This window comes from Quercus suber, unplaced genomic scaffold (genome assembly GCF_002906115.3).
Source record: "Quercus suber isolate HL8 unplaced genomic scaffold, Cork oak 2.0 scaffold_128, whole genome shotgun sequence".
Classification (NCBI taxonomy): Eukaryota; Viridiplantae; Streptophyta; class Magnoliopsida; order Fagales; family Fagaceae; genus Quercus; species Quercus suber.
The window spans coordinates 26,581-44,236 of record NW_027069591.1 but is presented as its reverse complement, the minus strand read 5'-3'; the positions used below and the strand labels follow the sequence as shown (position 1 = coordinate 44,236).

Genomic DNA, 17,656 nt, shown 5'->3' with positions numbered 1-17,656 from the left:
AAATTTGGGCAAATTATTGCAATGGTATTTTTGTTGTAATTGTTTATTGCTTCTTATTTTTCATGGTAATGGTTTGCAAAATAATTGTTATTAAGTTATTGTAATGATATTTTCATTGCAATAGGATATTACTTTAAGATTTTTATTATAATAAAATTTAAAATAATTGGTATTCATTTATTACTGCAATTTCTTCATTTTAAGTTATTGCAACAATTTTCCTATGAACATGTGTCAGTTGGAGCAGTATTAAGAAAATTTTAGTTCTATCTTTTGTGTTTTCATATTTTATGACGTTTTGGGGGTGTTTATTTGGGTCAAATACATTGTTGGTCCTCTTTTAGCCCTTCTTAACTTCTTAGTCTTCCCATTCATATGAAGTGTTCTTGAAGCATTAATAATTGCTAAGATGAATACTATATTCCCTGAGAATGGTGGTTATGTGATTTGGGTTTACTGCATTGGGTCCTTATTGGGGGTTTCAACAAGGTTGGATGAAATGGCTAAATGGAGTTATTGATAACGCATCTACCCTGCTCTATTCCTTGATTATTTGAATTTGGCATAAGTAGTGGTTTATCGAGAATCCTAGTCGTATTAGCATTGACTATAGTCATCATTTACATGAACTATAAGGAATTAACCATTGTGAAATGTTTTGTCAATTATTTATAATCTATTGCAATAAGATTTGTGGAGTAATAGCTTATTATTACAAGATATTTAAAGCAGTAAATAATTAATTGCAACAACATTTATATATTATTGTATCAAAATTTCATTAAAATATTTAAAGTGTATTGATAAAGTAAGAACAACAGTCAAATCTAATAGGACTAAGTTTCTTAGTAAACCGTCACCGAAAGTTAGGAATATCGACTTCAAACAATAAAGAAAAGTGGTAGAAATGAAACTTTCTTAAATTTATCTACCCTAGGAAGAGGTACTTCATCAACTGACACACCAGCAGAGTCTTCCATTGCACCAGATGTTTGCCCATTTGTTGTACTCCTCAATATTTGCATGCATCATCATGTTCCCACCACAATAAATAGCTTTTGCAATAAAGTCAAAACTATTATAATAAAAACACTTATTGCAACAACAAAAAAATTTATTACAAACCCATGCAATTTCCTCTTAGTGTTGCTTTTGGTTACAATAATCTATTGCCATTCACTTTATTGCAATAATTTGCAACGGAATATTTTCATTGCAATAAGTTTTTGTTGCAATAATTTTGAATTTATTATAATAAAAAAATTCGTTGTAATAAAGTTTTTTTTTCTTTTAATAGTTCGATGATCGAACTTCAATCATGCAAATTGCATGAGTTTAAGTGGTGTAACATGAATTTGGATGTTAGCGTGGAGATCTACAGTTTTTCTAAACTTGTATATGAAGCAATTAAATTGAAAAATAATTTCAAAATAAAGCCTACTTATTTTATAATAAAATGCAACTATTTTTTGTCAAATATATTGCAATCTCATGACAATAGGTCATTGCTTCGTGATACTTATTGCAAAATATTTCAGAAAAATTAACAAAAAAAATTTAGGTCAAATTATTGCAATGGTATTTTTGTTATAATTTTTTATTGCTTCTTATTTTTTGTGGTAATAGTTTGCAAAATAATTGTTATTAAGTTATTGTAATGATATTTTCATTGCAATAGGATATTACTTTAAGATTTTCATTATAATAAAATTTAAAAATAATTGGTATTCATTTTAATCAATTTCTTCATTTTAAGTTATTGCAACGATTTTCCTATGAACATGTGTCAGTTGGAGCAGTATTAAGAAAATTTTAGTTCTATCTTTTGTGTTCGTCATATTCTATGACGTTTTGGGGATGTTTATTTGGGTCAAATACATTGTTGGTCCTCTTTTAGCCCTTCTTAACTTCTTAGTCTTCCCATTCATATGAAGTGTTCTTGAAGCATTAATAATTGCCAAGATGAATACTATATTCCCTGAGAATGGTGGTTATGTGGTTTGGGTTTCTACTGCATTGGGTCCTTATTGGGGGTTTCAACAAGGTTGGATGAAATGGCTAAATGGAGTTACTGATAGCGCATCTACCCTTGCTCTATTTCTTGATTAATTGAATTTGGCATAAGTAGTGGTTTATCGAGAATCCTAGTCGTATTAGCATTGACTATAGTCATCATTTACATGAACTATAAGGAATTAACCATTGTGAAATGTTTTGTCAATTATTTATAATCTATTGCAATAAGATTTGTGGAGTAATAGCTTATTATTACAAAATATTTAAAGCAGTAAATAATTAATTGCTACCACATTTATATATTATTGTATCAAAATTTCATTAAAATATTTGAAGTGTATTGATAAAGTAAGAACAACAGTCAAATCTAATAGGACTAAGTTTTTTGGTAAACCGTCACCTAAAGTTAGGAATATCGACTTCAAATAATAAAGAAAAGTGGTAGAAATGAAACTTTCTTAAATTTATCTACCCTAGGAAGAGGTACTTCATCAACTGACACACTAGCAGAGTCTCCCATTACACCAGATGTTTGCCTATTTGTTGTGCTCCTCAATATTTGCATGTATCATCATGTTCCCACCACAATAAATAGCTTTTGCAATAAACTCAAAACTATTATAATAAAAACACTTATTGCAACAACAAAAAAATTTATTACAAACTCATGCAATTTCCTCTTGGTGTTGCTTTTTGTTACAATAATCTATTGCCAAAAGTTTGCAACGGAATATTTTCATTGCAATAAGTTTTTATTGCAACAATTTTGAATTTATTGTAATAAAAAAATTCGTTGTAGTAAACTTTTTTTTTTCTTTTAATAGTTTGATGATCGAACTTCAATCATGCAAATTGCATGAGTTTAAGTGGTGTAACATGAATTTGGATGTTAGTGTGGAGATCTACAGTTGTTGTAAACTTGTATATGAAGCAATTAAATTGAAAAATAATTTCAAAATAAAGCCTACTTATTTTGTAATATAATGCAACTATTTTTTGTCAATTATATTGCAATCTTATGACAATAGGTTATTGCTTCATGATACTTATTTCAAAATATTTCAAAAAATTAACAAAAAAAATTTGGGTCAAATTATTGCAATGGTATTTTTGTTGTAATTGTTTATTGCTTCTTATTTTTCATGGTAATAGTTTGCAAAATAATTGTTATTAAGTTATTGTAATGATATTTTCATTGCAATTGGATATTACTTTAAGATTTTTATTATAATAAAATTTGAAAATATTTGGTATTCATTTATTACTGCAATTTCTTCATTTTAAGTTATTGCAACAATTTTCCTATGAACGTGTGTCAGTTGGAGCAGTATTAAGAAAATTTTAGTTCTATCTTTTGTGTTTCTCATATTCTATGATGTTTTGGGGGTATTTATTTGGGTCAAATACATTGTTGGTCCTCTTTTAGCCCTTCTTAACTTCTTAGTCTTCCCATTCATATGAAGTGTTCTTGAAGCATTAATAATTACTAAGATGAATACTATATTCCCTGAGAATGGTGGTTATGTGATTTGGGTTTCAACTGCATTGGGTCCTTATTGGGGGTTTCAACAAGGTTGAATGAAATGGCTAAATGGAGTTATTGATAACGCATCTACCCTTGCTCTATTCCTTGATTATTTGAATTTGGTATAAGTAGTGGTTTATCGAGAATCCTAGTCGTATTAGCATTGACTATAGTCATCATTTACATGAACTATAAGTAATTAACCATTGTGAAATATTTTGTCAATTATTTATAATCTATTGCAATAAGATTTGTGGAGTAATAGTTTATTATTACAAGATATTTAAAGCAGTAAATAATTAATTGTAACAACATATATATATTATTGTATCGAAATTTCATTAAAATATTTGAAGTGTATTGATAAAGTAAGAACAACGGTCAAATCTAATAGAGCTAAGTTTCTTGGTAAACCATCACCTAAATTTAGAAATTTCGTCTTCAAATAATCAGGAAAAGTGGTAGAAATAAAACTTTCTTAAATTTATCTACCCTAGGTAGAGGTACTTCATCAACTGACACATCAGTAGAGTCTGCCATTGCACCAGATGTTTGCCTATTTGTTGTGCTCCTCAATATTTGCATGCATCATCATGTTCCCTCCACAATAAATAGTTTTTGCAATAAATTTAAAACTATTATAATAAACACTTATTGCAACAACAAAAAAATTTATTACAAACTCATGCAATTTTCTCCTAGTGTTGCTTTTTGTTACAATAATCTATTGCCATTAACTTTCTTGCAATAGTTTGCAATGGAATATTTTCATTGGAATAAGTTTTTATTGCAATAATTTTGAATTTATTGTAAAAAAAAATTCGTTGTAATAAACTTTTTATTTTTTTAATAGTTCGATCATCGAACTTCAATCATGCAAATTGCATGAGTTCAGGTGGTGTAACATGAATTTGGATGTTGGTGTGGAAACCTACAGTTGTTCTAAACTTGTATATGAGGCAATTAAATTTAAAAATAATTTCAAAATAAAGCCTACTTATTTTGTAATCTAATGCAACTATTTTTTATCAATTATATTGCAAGCTCATGACAATAGGTCATTGCTTCATGATACTTATTGCAATATATTTCATAAAAGTAACAAAAAAAATTTGGGTCAAATTATTGCAATGGTATTTTTGTTGTAATTGTTCATTGCTTCTTATTTTTCATAGTAATAGTTTGCAAAATAATTGTTATTAAGTTAATGTAATGATATCTTTATTGTAATAGGATATTACTTTAAGATTTTCATTATAAGAAAATGTAAAAATAATTGGTATTCATTTATTACTACAATATCTTCATTTTAAGTTATTGCAACAATTTTCCTATGAATATGTGTCAGTTGGAGCAGTATTAAGAAAATTTTAGTTTTATCTTTTGTGTTCCTCATATTCTATGACGTTTTGGGGGTGTTTATTTGGGTCAAAAAAATTGTTGGTCCTCTTTTAGCCTTTCTTGACTTCTTGGTTTTCCAATTTATATGGAGTGTGTTCTTGAAGCATTAATAATTGCTAAGATGAATACTATATTTCCTGCGAATTGTGGTTATGTGATTTGGGTTTGAACTGCATTGGGTCCTTATTGGGGGTTTCGACAAGGTTGGATGAAATGGCTAAATGGAGTTATTGATAACACGTCTACCCTTGCTCTATTTCTTGATTATTTGAATTTGGCGTAAGTAGTGATTTATCAAGAATCCTAGCCGTGTTAACATTGACTATAGTCGTCACTTACATGAACTATAGGGGATTAACCATTTTGAAATATTTTGTCAATTATTTACAATCTACTGCAATAAGATTTGTGGAGTAATTGTTATTATTACAAGATATTTAAAGGTGTAAATAATTTATTGCAACAACATATATATTATTGTATCAAAATTTCATTAAAATATTTGATGTTTATTGCAACAAAAATTTTTGTTGCAGAAAACTATTACCTCAAAATTTATTACAACAGCTTGCATCAATTATTGCAATGACATGGATGTTATTTCAACAATTTTATTTATTTATTTTAATTAGCATTTTTTTTGTATGTTTATTTTGGCCCTCGCCCCTTGCGGCTAAACTGCCTTAAGTTCTTTTAAGGTTAACTTCAACTGCGTTTTATCTTTTTAGCTTGATTTTGAATGTTGTTATTTGCCTCTTCATGTAAGTTGGGAAACATAAAATAGCCTAAATCTCTTTCAATATTGTAGCAAATTAACTTATGCACTTGCTTCTTCGTATCCGCTTCTTTCTTCTCTATTGTATTTTTGTGGTGATTAGGACTTTATATGTTGGGTGTGAATCATGCAACAATGTGCCCTATTTCCTTTTCAGCTTACTTGTACATGTATTCTAAGTACACAAAACAAAGTATTTGGGCAATGTTGGAGACATGAATCACATTATTACATGTTGGGTTATAGATTGATTCGATTAATTAATTCAATTACCTAAGTTGATTAATTAGGTTAAATTACATGCAAATCATGGAGGCACACACAAATCACCAAATAAACTAAAGTGCAACGGAAATTAAATTTGACACGGTAATTTGTTAACTAATGGGAAAACTTCCCGCAAGGTAAAAACCCCCACCGGGTGATTTTCAAGTCACCATTCCCAAGAATTACTAATCAAGAATCAAAGCAGTTACAGATACAAAAAATCTTACCACTACCTTGGACTATCCCAAAGTACGAACCTACAGTTGAACCTTCACTTCAATCTCCAATTGAACCTGATCTTGTAGAGACTTCTTCACTTTTGCACGGATCCAAGTACGTGACTAACTTTTCAATAACTAATGTTTGTTAGTTCTTCACTTTAGTACACTTTAAATATATGGAAGCACTTGGTTATAAAGCCCTAAGGCACACAAGAACGTAGTAACTTCTCCAAAAATATATGAGTTCTCTAATTGAGTCCCTGTGTATTTGATTACTTTAAAATAAAGCTTTTATAACCTCTAGGAGTTTAGTAAATGAAACCCTAGTAATTCAAGTCATCACGGGCCGAATACTGATATGAGAATTTTGGATCTGCATAGCATGATAAATTGAGAGGTGTCGAGCTAATGTTGAGGTCCTTCATTTAATCTCAATAGATGCTAGTGTCGAGGTTCAATATTTTAGTTTTTCTTCATTTGTTTCTTGGTTCAATATTCATGCCTTCAATGATATAACTTGTTTTAATTGCTTAACATACTTCATGATATTCTAAACACATCTTAGATATATGCAATTACAAGTAAAGTGCATTTTGTCAAAGGACATGCCAACACATGAAAAATATGACCCTAACAAATTATTCAACTTGCCACATGTTTGGAAGAGAGTTCTAAGTCATCTTATGAAAGAGATGAGACGATGAAGTCATGGGAAGATGATTTACCTGGTGCCTATAAGTATAAGAAGAAGCTCAATAAATCTTTGACTGGAAAGAAGTACATGACTAGGAGTAATGGCACTTCCTTTTGCAAATGGTGGATAGGATTATGGAGAGTATGCATTGGATCGAGAAATCCAAAGGCATTTATCCAAATTGAATAAAAAACATCTATGGACATAGATTGAAACATCTGATGACAGGTCATCTAAAGACGACAAGAGTAATAGTGAGAGTACAACCTCAGGTATAGAAAGTGAATTGGATTTATGATCAGAAGCTTGAATTACTAAGTTAACTGGGCCGGCCCAAGATAGTTTAAGGCCTAAGGCAAAAATTTTAAAGGGGTCTTTTTATATCTAAATATCACTTAAATAATATTTAGTTTATTTTTTATAATAATTTTTTTTAATTTCAAATATATTATTAATTCTTACTAATTAATAAGACTAATTCACTCCGAGTGAGCTAGTGATACTTATTATATAGGTTTTACAAATTGACATGTCACCAATAAAAAAAAGTTATTCAAAATATTCAATTTATTATATTGTTTAAATGGCATCAATCATATTCTTGTCACATCAGTTTGTTAATTTCTGTCGTAAAATTTGTATTAGTTTTAGCATTTTTCATTCACTTAATGGTGAATTGGTGATTGTATTGTATTTCTATTAATTCTTTTTTTTTTTTTTTAAAAAATGCGCAAGTAACTCACTTTTTTTTTTATTTAAAAAAAAAAATACTTACTGCCACATATTAATTTGGAGGCCTTTCTTTGTTAAAGGCCTTAGGCCATGGCCTAAGTGGGCTAGGCCTAGTGCCGGCCTTTAAGGGGAGATGGATACATTACCCCAGATGATGGTTTGGATTCAATGACCGATGATCATGAATGTGACTTGCATGAGAAAAGCAAGCCTATTTCCTCCTGTTACTAGAAAATATAAAGTGATTAACAAAATGTTATTGTTGCAGATGAGGATAACATGCAACGAAAGATGCGAATGCGAGTTTCTTTACCAGAGGACTATGCTGAGAAGCTCTATGCACAGAAAAGTGGCACTGAGGAGTTAGATATGGAACTTCCTGAAGTCAAGGACTATAAAACTAGAAAACTGCTTGGAGATGAGGACATAGAGCAAGAGGTTTATGGAATTAACCCCTATACTCACAGTCTTCTGCTTGATTCCATGCCAAAGGAGTTAGATTGGCCTCTCCTGGAGAAGCATTTGTTTATTGAAGATGTGCTCCTTCGTACTTTGAATAAGCAAGTTAGGAACTTCACTGGGACTGGGAGTGGAAACACTCCCATGATGTTTTCATTGCAGCTTGTTATTGAAGAAAATGAAAAACTTTCTGAGGATCGTGATATAGAAGCTGTGAAAATGTGTCAGGGTATTTTGAAGGCCATTGATAGTCATCCTAATGACAGATATGTTGCCTACACAAAGGTATACATATCAATTTTTATTTTTTATTTTTTTATTTTTTTTATAATAAAGGTATACACATAGTTATTTTGCTGCATGAGCATGTACTATAATTTTGCCTCTCTTTTGGATGTGTCTCTCTCTTTGACTTGTTCCCTACTTTTCCGATACTGATTTCCCCCATTCTTTTGTTGTCTATTGGGTTGTGTTTTTCTGGGGCTTGGTGTTGTTTGCAACAAAGAAGGTGGTTTGGGAGCAACTATTGATAGGATCCAATTTCTAGCTTTAGTAGAGTTCTTTAGTAGAGTTCTTTTTACTCCTCCTGCGCCCGCCCCACCTCCCCTCCCCCCAACAAAAAAAAAAGTGTAGGTTTGTTCTTTTTGGAAATGGTTCGAGAAGTAAGGTGGGGTCGATCTATGTAGAAGAATAGTAAAGCAACATCTATCTCGAAAGGCAAAGGTTTGATTCACTTCAAGAAGCTATGTGCTTTAGGTTTGTTATGCCTTTTCCATTTGCCCTGGTTTTGCCGAGGTTCTTTAATCTGATCATACATTATTACCAGGTAGGATGATGCTGATGGGTATGATTTGGTTGTTATTGATGCTATGCATAAGGCAAACTATGCAAGTCTAATATGTCACTCGTGCCGTCCAAATTGTGAAGCAAAGTGAGTTCTGTTGTCATACTCTTTTTGTTGTTTATGACCTACCTGCAGACCTTCCCTTACGTACTCTTGACAAGTTCTTAGAGTATTATGGAACATGACAAAACTGAATTGATCCCGTATTTTATTTTGGGCCAGGACATATTTGGCATTATAATTTATAAGCGGGACACAAATTTCTCATGGTTGCTTTATAATAATGTAAATATAGTGAAACTGTTACTTTCATCACTTGAATTTTTTTTCACTCGAAGCGTTAGTCATTATGTGAAGACCAGATCATCTAATCAAATATAAATGTTATATGAGCAAATTTTCTCCTGAAGATTCAGCTTTCGATGCCAGATTGTTTACTAATACTATAACCTGTTTATGGGTGGAATCATGCCATGTGTAATCATACTTTACCTCCCTACTTTCTTTTTATTCTTTTTATGTAATTGTTTTTTCTCACAGATTATGAATATTACCATTTACTCGTCTTATATATGAATTTCCTCGTTAAATATATAATTGTGAGTGAACCTAGTGTTTGATCATCCTATAAGTTTGTCTGTGAATGCAGATTTACTGCTGTAGATGTTCATTGCTAGATTGGAATCTATTCTGTATGTAAAATTCAATATGGCGAGGAGATCAAATTTGATGATAACTCTGTTACAGAGGTGTGTCTCTTTTGCATTTTGTCTTCTGTACTCTCTGGAGAGTATTATACATATTATCAAATAATTTGTCTCTTAAATTTGCTAGAGTAAAGAAGAATATGATGCGTCAGTTTGTTTGGGGCAGTCAACTTTTCCAGGGCAGCTACTTGAATCCAACAGGCAAAGGGGCCTTTCAAAAGGTATTGGTTTTTAAGGCAATTATTTGGACTGTATGTCAAAAACTAAAGAGGAAATAAAATCATGAACAAGTCTGATCAGGTTTCAGAGCCTGATAAGTGGCTTTGACCGAACATCCTTATCATTTCGGATTAGCATTGTAATAAGGATGCTTTCTGATTGGCGTAGAACGCGCACGCCTGATCAGGTTTCTGATTTCATAATTGGTAAATAGATCATATTTTTCTCTTGTTGAGGTTGTTGCTTCCAGTTGATTCTTATTGGTCCTTTTCTACTTGATTTTCAAAGTTGCCTTGATTTTCAAAGGTTCTAGATGAATGGCATGGAATTCTGGACCGTCATCAGTTAATGCTTGAAGCTTGCGAGCTAAATTTGGTATCTGAAGAGAATTATCTTAACTTGGGGAGGGCTAGTTTAGGCAGTTGCTTGCTAGGTGGGTTGCTTGATTGAGTGGTAGCCTATTCGGCTTGCCTGGTATGCGCTTCTGCTGCTTCCTGATATTTGTTCTCAGATTTACCTTTCCACTAGTAGTTCATTTATGCTTTTGTTTTTCCTAACTTCCATTTTGATTGAAGGCAGGTTTATGAATTTTGAGAGACCAAATAAAGCTGCCTGCAGAGATTCTAAAGCATAGTTTGGAGGGAAAAAGTAAATATTTTTCATATATATATATATATATATGTCTTGAAGTTGAGAGGAGTGATGCTGAGGTTCGTATCTTTTTGCATGAGACAGGCTGAAGGTGTCTACAATCAAAGGCTTCAGAATTTGGCTTTTACTCTTAACAAGTTGACTACCTTCTTAAATTTTGTTATACTAAGGAGTGTGGTTCAAGTAATAGTCCTATGTTAATGGCATCCTTTGTGGTGTCCTATGTCTACGGTTCGAATCCCCCCCCTCCCCCTCCCTTACTGTCTACCTATCAAAGAAAAGAAATTGTTATGTTTTCACAACTTGTTATATATTGATATATATATATATATATATATTTTTTTTTTCCATTTTAAACTTCAGTTATTTTATAAGGAAAGTAAAATTAATACCTGGCAAGTTGTGATTAGTAAAACATAAAATGGTACACAATGTAGTACAAAGGATATGTATTCACTTATGAGATAAACTTCATAATATCACCATAATGGCAAAATACATATAGTGTGTTTTAATTTCCAACCAATCCAATTAGGCAACATGATTCATGAATCTAACAATTAGCTTAAAGCAGTTAGGTAGGCTATCTGCCGACGATTGAAAAGATTTCTATATAACAAAGTTAGAATCTCAACCAATGGAGAATTTTAACTTTCCACAGGGCAGCCTATTTACCTCTTACACATCTTATATTACACACATACAGAAAATAAGTAATGCACCCTTTTACCATCTCCAACCACAAATAACACAACACAAAAATCCTATCCCAAGACCACGCAAGGAAAACAAGTAGTGTGCAAGGGTTAAAGTAATGCATATACATCAGAAAACAAGTAATACACCCCTTCTACCAACTCCAAACACAAAGAAAGACGTAATCCAAAAACACTCCCAACCTGCCCATAAACTATGCCAAGAAAACAAGCAATGTGCAGGGAATACAATCAGATACATAAAATCGACAAATAAAGAAAGGATTCTAGGAACATACCCAACAACCAATATTATCACAGAGAGAACCCACAGTATATACTGATATGTCTTGTGTTTAGATTTAACAGTTGTTGCAATAGATCCAGGAGGAGAATTCTTTTGGCTAACCCATCCAAACTGAGGGCGAATCAAAAACACAAATCCAAGAAGAAAGCCAGAAAGAAATCCTCCAATATGAGCAAAATTATCAACATGTGGTAGGATTCCAACTGCTAAATTTATTATGATGATGACAATAAGAGTCAACAATGCAGCTAACTGCACATAAAAATTTGAAGGTGTGAGATGATTGTGCCACAAACGGCTAATTCAAAAGAAGTCAATATTCATTAGGAGGCTTTGCCAAAATCAGAGAACTCTATTTACCTTATTTGCGTATATTGTCCAATTTGTAATTAGCTCCGAAAGCATGCCTCCTAGTAAACCAAAAAGTGCACCAGAGGCACCAACAGAGATCCGTGATTGAATAAAAAGAGCCGACATCAAACTCCCTCCGAAACCAGATATGACATAAAGTAACCCAATTCTAACTATATGACAAAAGATAGAAAGATATTAGAATTTCAAACTACGAAGGCGAAAGAATTCTTCATTGAATGACTAAAGCAGTTACACAAAAGAATTGAGATATCATATTTCATATTTTCTATTATTCTCTTCCCAGCATGATGTTTCTTACAAGGGGAAAAAATTTGTCTTGGAATATTTCCATTTTTCAGGAAGTACATTTGCAAGATCTACATATGTGTGCTTGTTTTAAAAAAATTTCAACTAAATGGAATTAGTCCAACAAAAAGTTTATAAAGCCTGATAACACACTCCACCATAGACTAACTTCCTGAATCCTGCCTAAGTTTAGCATAATTCTTACTATCTCTCTCATTGTTGTCTGCAACCCTTATATTCCTTGAAATCTATCAAACATCCATGGTCATAGTTTTATACAAGTTATAATCAACACTAGGATCAATTTTCCACCTATCTAGGATTAAAATTAAGTGAATACAATGCAAAACAAATCTGAATCTGATTGTAATTTGTCTCAAGCCATCAATGTATAAAATTGCAACTGGTTTGATATAATCATAAGGGTTTATATTGGTTTGATAATAACTCAAGTCACATTTATTAATAAAGCATAATTTTGATTATTGTCAAATATCATCCCTTCCATTTCCCCATGTATGGAACATTTTTCTATAACCTGCCCCTGAAATTCTGCAACTTTGTTTTTAAGAACAAATTGATATACAATTACAATTCCAGATCTATCAGATTTGAGGTTGATGTTATAATTTGAGAGAGCGTTCAATTCCAATTCCGTGTACCAAAGAGACTAGAAGAAACAAATTAATCAGGGATATAGTAGTGAACATCTTTAACAGATACAGATTCATGCTAATATAATTGATGATATACAATTGACATACACATGAGAACAAATTTAAAGATGAGAAGGGATGTATACCAAACCCAAATTCTTGCTCAAGTCGAATTCCAATGAATATGAGACTCAACATATTGGCAAGTATATGGAAAACTCCAGCATGTAGCCATATACAAGTGAACAAGCGCCATGCCTGGTGCTTATGGACCACTTTATCCACCTCAAGAGCACCCATCTTCATTAACCTGAAAAAGTACAAACAAATCAGCGCATGATCGATATAAAACACTAACACCCTCCTGCCACCCCTATAATTGTGACCTATGCAGATTTATCCACAACCAATAGATCAATACCAAGTCAAATCAAAGATAACTACACCATTAGCAATTATCACTTAAAGGGCGCATGTGTGCATCCGCTAACACAAGTTAACAGTGTGATTTTAAAAAAAATGATTGAATCATATTAACCACAAAGTAGAGAATTAGCTACTTCCAGTCTAGATTACTTGAATTACATCAACACAATATCAGCCAACCAGGGTTCAAAGCAGGTAAATCTATTTTTGTCAACTGGGGGGCCATTTTGCCTTCTCCTTACCCTTAAGTAAATCAAGAATCCATCCCAGGTTTCTTGATCGCTCGCAAGAGATGTTACCAATTGAGCAAAGTAACACCCACTTAAACTCCCTTATTCCTTGGTACAGGCGAGATCCCATCTCATGTACTTAATCAATTAAGCAAACTAACACCACTTAAACCATTTACAAGAGACTTTACCATTTAAAACACCGTTCCCTTCCTTGACATAGCAGGCGAGATTCAAACACAGGTCTCTCTTGATCTCTTAACAATTGAGCAAACTGACTAAATACCCAGCTAGCTTTTTACTGTCTAAGCACAAATCCCAAGTTCAGTAGTTACATTACATACATTAACCATTAAAAAAACTCAAATAAATTTAAAATAAAAATAAAATCCATACCAAACCATTAACCAGCATTATTACATTACAACTCAAAGCAACCAAAATGTAATATTGAGAGAGAGAGAGAGAGAGAGAGAGAGAGGAAGTTTACGTGGTAGAAGAGGGACCAAGAAGAGGATTGTCTTTGAAGGTCTGGAAAGCGAATCTGCCGAAGAAGGTAGCAACGCAAGGAGGTGAATTCTCCGGGCAATTGTTCAAATACATTGTGATCACGAACACCACAAAGTTTATCACCACAAATGTCGGCACCAGCCACGGCGCCCACCGCCTGAACGGCCTGAACTCCGCCCTACTCGCCGCCGCCGCCGCTGCCGTCCCCCGATTCTGTCTCTGCCTCTGCCCATGCCCCTGTCGATGCCGATGCCGATGCGGCTGAGGCTGAGGCTGAGGCTGAGACGACGCCGTAGTAGAAGGAGTGGGACCCACGCTATCAGGGTGGACAGAGTTGTCGCCACGGCGTGATGTATGGACCTTAATCTCGATCTGGTCCGTCGGTGGGGAGGACGAGGACTCTCTCCTCCCCATCACAGCCTTTGGATTTATCCGACGATGAAAATATATATATATATGTACGATACTTTGATTTGGTTTCAGTTTTTCAAAAGAATGAATGTGTTTTCTTAAATTAACTGAGGCTGGGGAAAAGTTTTTCCCATTTGGTGTGAGTTAAAAGGGTAAATAGTTGGGAATGTGATTTGAGAATCTAGCTGTGGGAGTTGTTTGACAACGAATGATTCATTGGGAAATCATGAGAATGCGAGAGAGTGAGTGAGTGAGTGAGAGAGGTTTGTAGTTTGTTTGTGAAACAGATGCAAAGGGATGGATGATGAACATTTAACGCGGGGGTTTTTTTTTTTCATTCTTATTCTTAGTTTGGAATTGGAGGGGGAACAGCTTTTAGTACCAATACCAACTCAAATTTCTGTGTTTCTGTTTGGTTTGGTAAACTTTGGTTGTGCCAAATCAATGTTCTCTTCTTCTTTTTTTTCTTTTTTATTATAAAGAAAATAAAATGTTCCGTATTGTTTAAAGTTATTATTGTTGTTGTTTTTTATGCGTATATATTCTTGATTTGCAATGGGAAGGGGAATTACTTTTGGGTTTAGTTTGTTCTGTTTCTGATGTTACACGAATTCTATGCTAAAAACGTAGGACTCCTTCTCTTGCTAGTCTTTTATATCAGCGACATCACCACATGACATCAGATTTGTGCAATTGTAGTTTGTACCTAGTTCCTAGTTTCCTACTGCGTACACACCTTCTTCTATGGACGAAATTAGGATTCGAAGTCGCAAATATAATATTCTTGAGATGAGCAAATATAATTTTTTATAGACTTATTTTTTAAAATTTTAAATATATACTTATTATTTAATATTTTAAAAAAATTTGGGGGTGGCCACAGCCCCCTCTTCTTGTACATAGTTCCGTCCTACCTTCTTCGAAGGACAAATAATTGTATTTGATTGATAGATCCACCGGTATAGTGCATAGATGGCATGAGATATTGACACGAGACTATGTTTTTTAATTTCCATAATCATAAAGAAAATTATCGTTGTATCTTTTCAATTGTAATCTTTTCAAATCTTAACAATTGTTAAAAGTTTTGTAACTTTTAATTTGAACGTTTTCAAAAATATTCAAATTCAAATCTCCTACCCTTTTTTCAGGAGAAAGGGATCCTTTATCCCCTTTTCCCATCTGATGTATGCTAATGATAGCAATCAAGGAGTATCTGCTCTAATAACACTAGAAATGACTTGATGAGGGAGTGAAACAAGTTCTACAAACGAAGAGAATTGATCCAAGAATTTTTGGCTTAGAAATCTTGGAACATTTTATGCGCACCTAGAAACAAGGGACAACTAGGTTTTCGGAAAATTAAAAAACTCAACCAAGCTCCACTTGCAAAGTTAGCTTGCATGGTGGTTACAAAGTACGGTTTATGCATAAGGTTGCTAAGAAGTAATTACAAAGTGAGAGAGAACTGGCTTAAGAAAATCCCACCAAAAGTAGTTTCACCAATCTGGAAGGGGATTGCCAAGCAACTGATATGCAAAAGGGCATGTTTTATCATTGGAGATAGGAGATATATGGTTTCAGGGGGGACCCATGGAATCATGGATCCTATGGTCAGATAGTTTTACCGTTTTAAACCAATTCTTAAGAATGAGCCATTGACAAAAATCCTACACAAGTGGCAAAAAGAGCATTGGTTTAGGAAATATTTTTAGAAACTTTTTATGAAAAAAGAAAAAAAAAAAAAAAACCAACTAATTTTTTTTAACGATTTTTTATATTTTTTATGAAAGTGATATCAAAACTATTATAAAATTGTTCATTAACAAATGCCCCAAAAAAAGGGGGTACGGTACCCACCTATATCTGAGCCGTTGATTTATTGTAGTTTTGATCTTGTCCGTTGATATAATTTTAAGGGTTTTGGGTTACCGGTTAAACAGGTTTTATTATATAAACAAAAAACTAAAACCTTCATTCCTATCTCACGTTTGCTTCTCTGCCTCTCTGCTTCCTTTGCTTAACAAAAAACTAAAACCTTCATTCCTGTCTCACGTTTGCTTCTCTACCTCTCTGCTTCCTTTGCTTATTGCTCTGAGCCTCAAATCGTTGATTCCTCTGTCTGCATCTCTAAACAAAGCCCTCAAATCTCTAAACAAAACCCTCAAACAAAACCCTCAAATCTCTAAACAAAACCCTCAAATACCTCTGTCTGCATCTCTAAACAAAACCCTCAAATCGTTGATACCACATCTGCGGCGCAACCCACAAACAGTCAGAGCCCGGCGCACCCACAACCTCAAATCGGAGGCGCTTCTTCTCATCCAATCCACTCGTCGGCGCCCAACTCAGCGGCGCTTCATCTCTTCCCGGACGACTCGGCGGCGCTTCTTCTTTTCCATTCTAAATCGGCGGCGCCACCCACAATCTTCGGGTTCTCTCTTTACATATGATTAATGCTGATATGGGTTTATGTTATTTCTCTAAACTTTGTGGGTTTATGATATTATTGTTTTGTTTGAGTTTCGGTTCTTATATATTTGACAAATTAATCTTTACAAATTGATTGCCTAGATCACTACTGCCATGTGAAACGAAATTGTAATAAGGTTGCCGATGCTTTGGCAAAGAAATCTCGGTTGGGCTAGAATTAGAACGTGACTCCTACGTTCTATAATTTTTGTTGTATTTTTGTGTTAAAAAAATTTTTTCCAATAGACATTCCCCTTGAGAATTCTTCTATCTTTTATAAATTTTAATATCAAAGCCCTCTGTTCTGCATCAATTCTTTTCTTTTAAATAAGTGCATTTGGCAACTAAAACTTACATTATTGAAAGAGGGAGTACATGGGAGTCATTCTCTAAGCCAATTCAAGAAGATCAAACAAAAATAGGATGAATTTGTTATTGATGCCACCTCTGTTTGATTCCTTGCTCAACTTTCTCATTCCTTGGCCCTGCTTATTTGGATATTTGTTGATGCCTTTTTTTTTTTTTTTTTAATTTAATTTTTATATTATTTTAAAACTACACTATCAGCTGTTAAATCTCATTTTATTACGTTTTTTTTTTTTTTCAAATTTTAAATTTTAAATTTTAAATTTTTTAAAGTTGAAAAATCATTTCAATGCTTTTTCCTCTACTTGATGAAAAAGCTACTACTAAGCCAAGGCCTAGGGGTGTTGAATACCGCATAGATTTTGATGATTTAGCAGGTTTTGCATAGTTTGATGCTTTGGCTAAAACAAGT

The 17,656-nt window shown here is 33.1% G+C and overlaps 1 protein-coding gene and 1 long non-coding RNA gene across 2 annotated transcripts; one reads left to right on the top strand and one right to left on the bottom strand.

The window, feature by feature from the left end:
- The first annotated feature begins 8,789 nt into the window (after positions 1-8,789).
- Positions 8,790-9,677, top strand: LOC136068657 (uncharacterized). Its single transcript, XR_010629991.1, has 3 exons — positions 8,790-8,813; positions 8,921-9,021; positions 9,584-9,677. It is a non-coding gene; the product is annotated as an uncharacterized LOC136068657 (long non-coding RNA).
- Positions 9,678-10,916: 1,239 nt separating this feature from the next.
- LOC136068670 (RHOMBOID-like protein 2) lies at positions 10,917-14,879 on the bottom strand. The gene is made up of 4 exons (XM_065776101.1): positions 13,976-14,879; positions 12,976-13,139; positions 11,874-12,037; positions 10,917-11,765 (listed from the first exon to the last, which is right to left on the bottom strand). Exons 1-4 carry the CDS (start codon positions 14,407-14,409, stop codon positions 11,337-11,339), a joined length of 1,191 nt encoding a protein of 396 aa, XP_065632173.1. The 5' UTR covers positions 14,410-14,879; the 3' UTR covers positions 10,917-11,336.
- Positions 14,880-17,656: the final 2,777 nt, after the last annotated feature.

Bases quoted from the DNA above. Each gene is read 5' to 3' on its own strand.
- LOC136068670 (XM_065776101.1), bottom strand. From the start codon at position 14,409: ATGGGGAGGAGAGAGTCCTCGTCCTCCCCACCGACGGACCAGATCGAG. The intron at 13,140-13,975 runs GTAAACTTCCTC...GTACTTTTTCAG, and splicing joins CTTGGTCCCTCTTCTACCAC to GTTAATGAAGATGGGTGCTC. The intron at 12,038-12,975 runs GTATACATCCCT...TTTGTCATATAG, and splicing joins TGAGCAAGAATTTGGGTTTG to TTAGAATTGGGTTACTTTAT.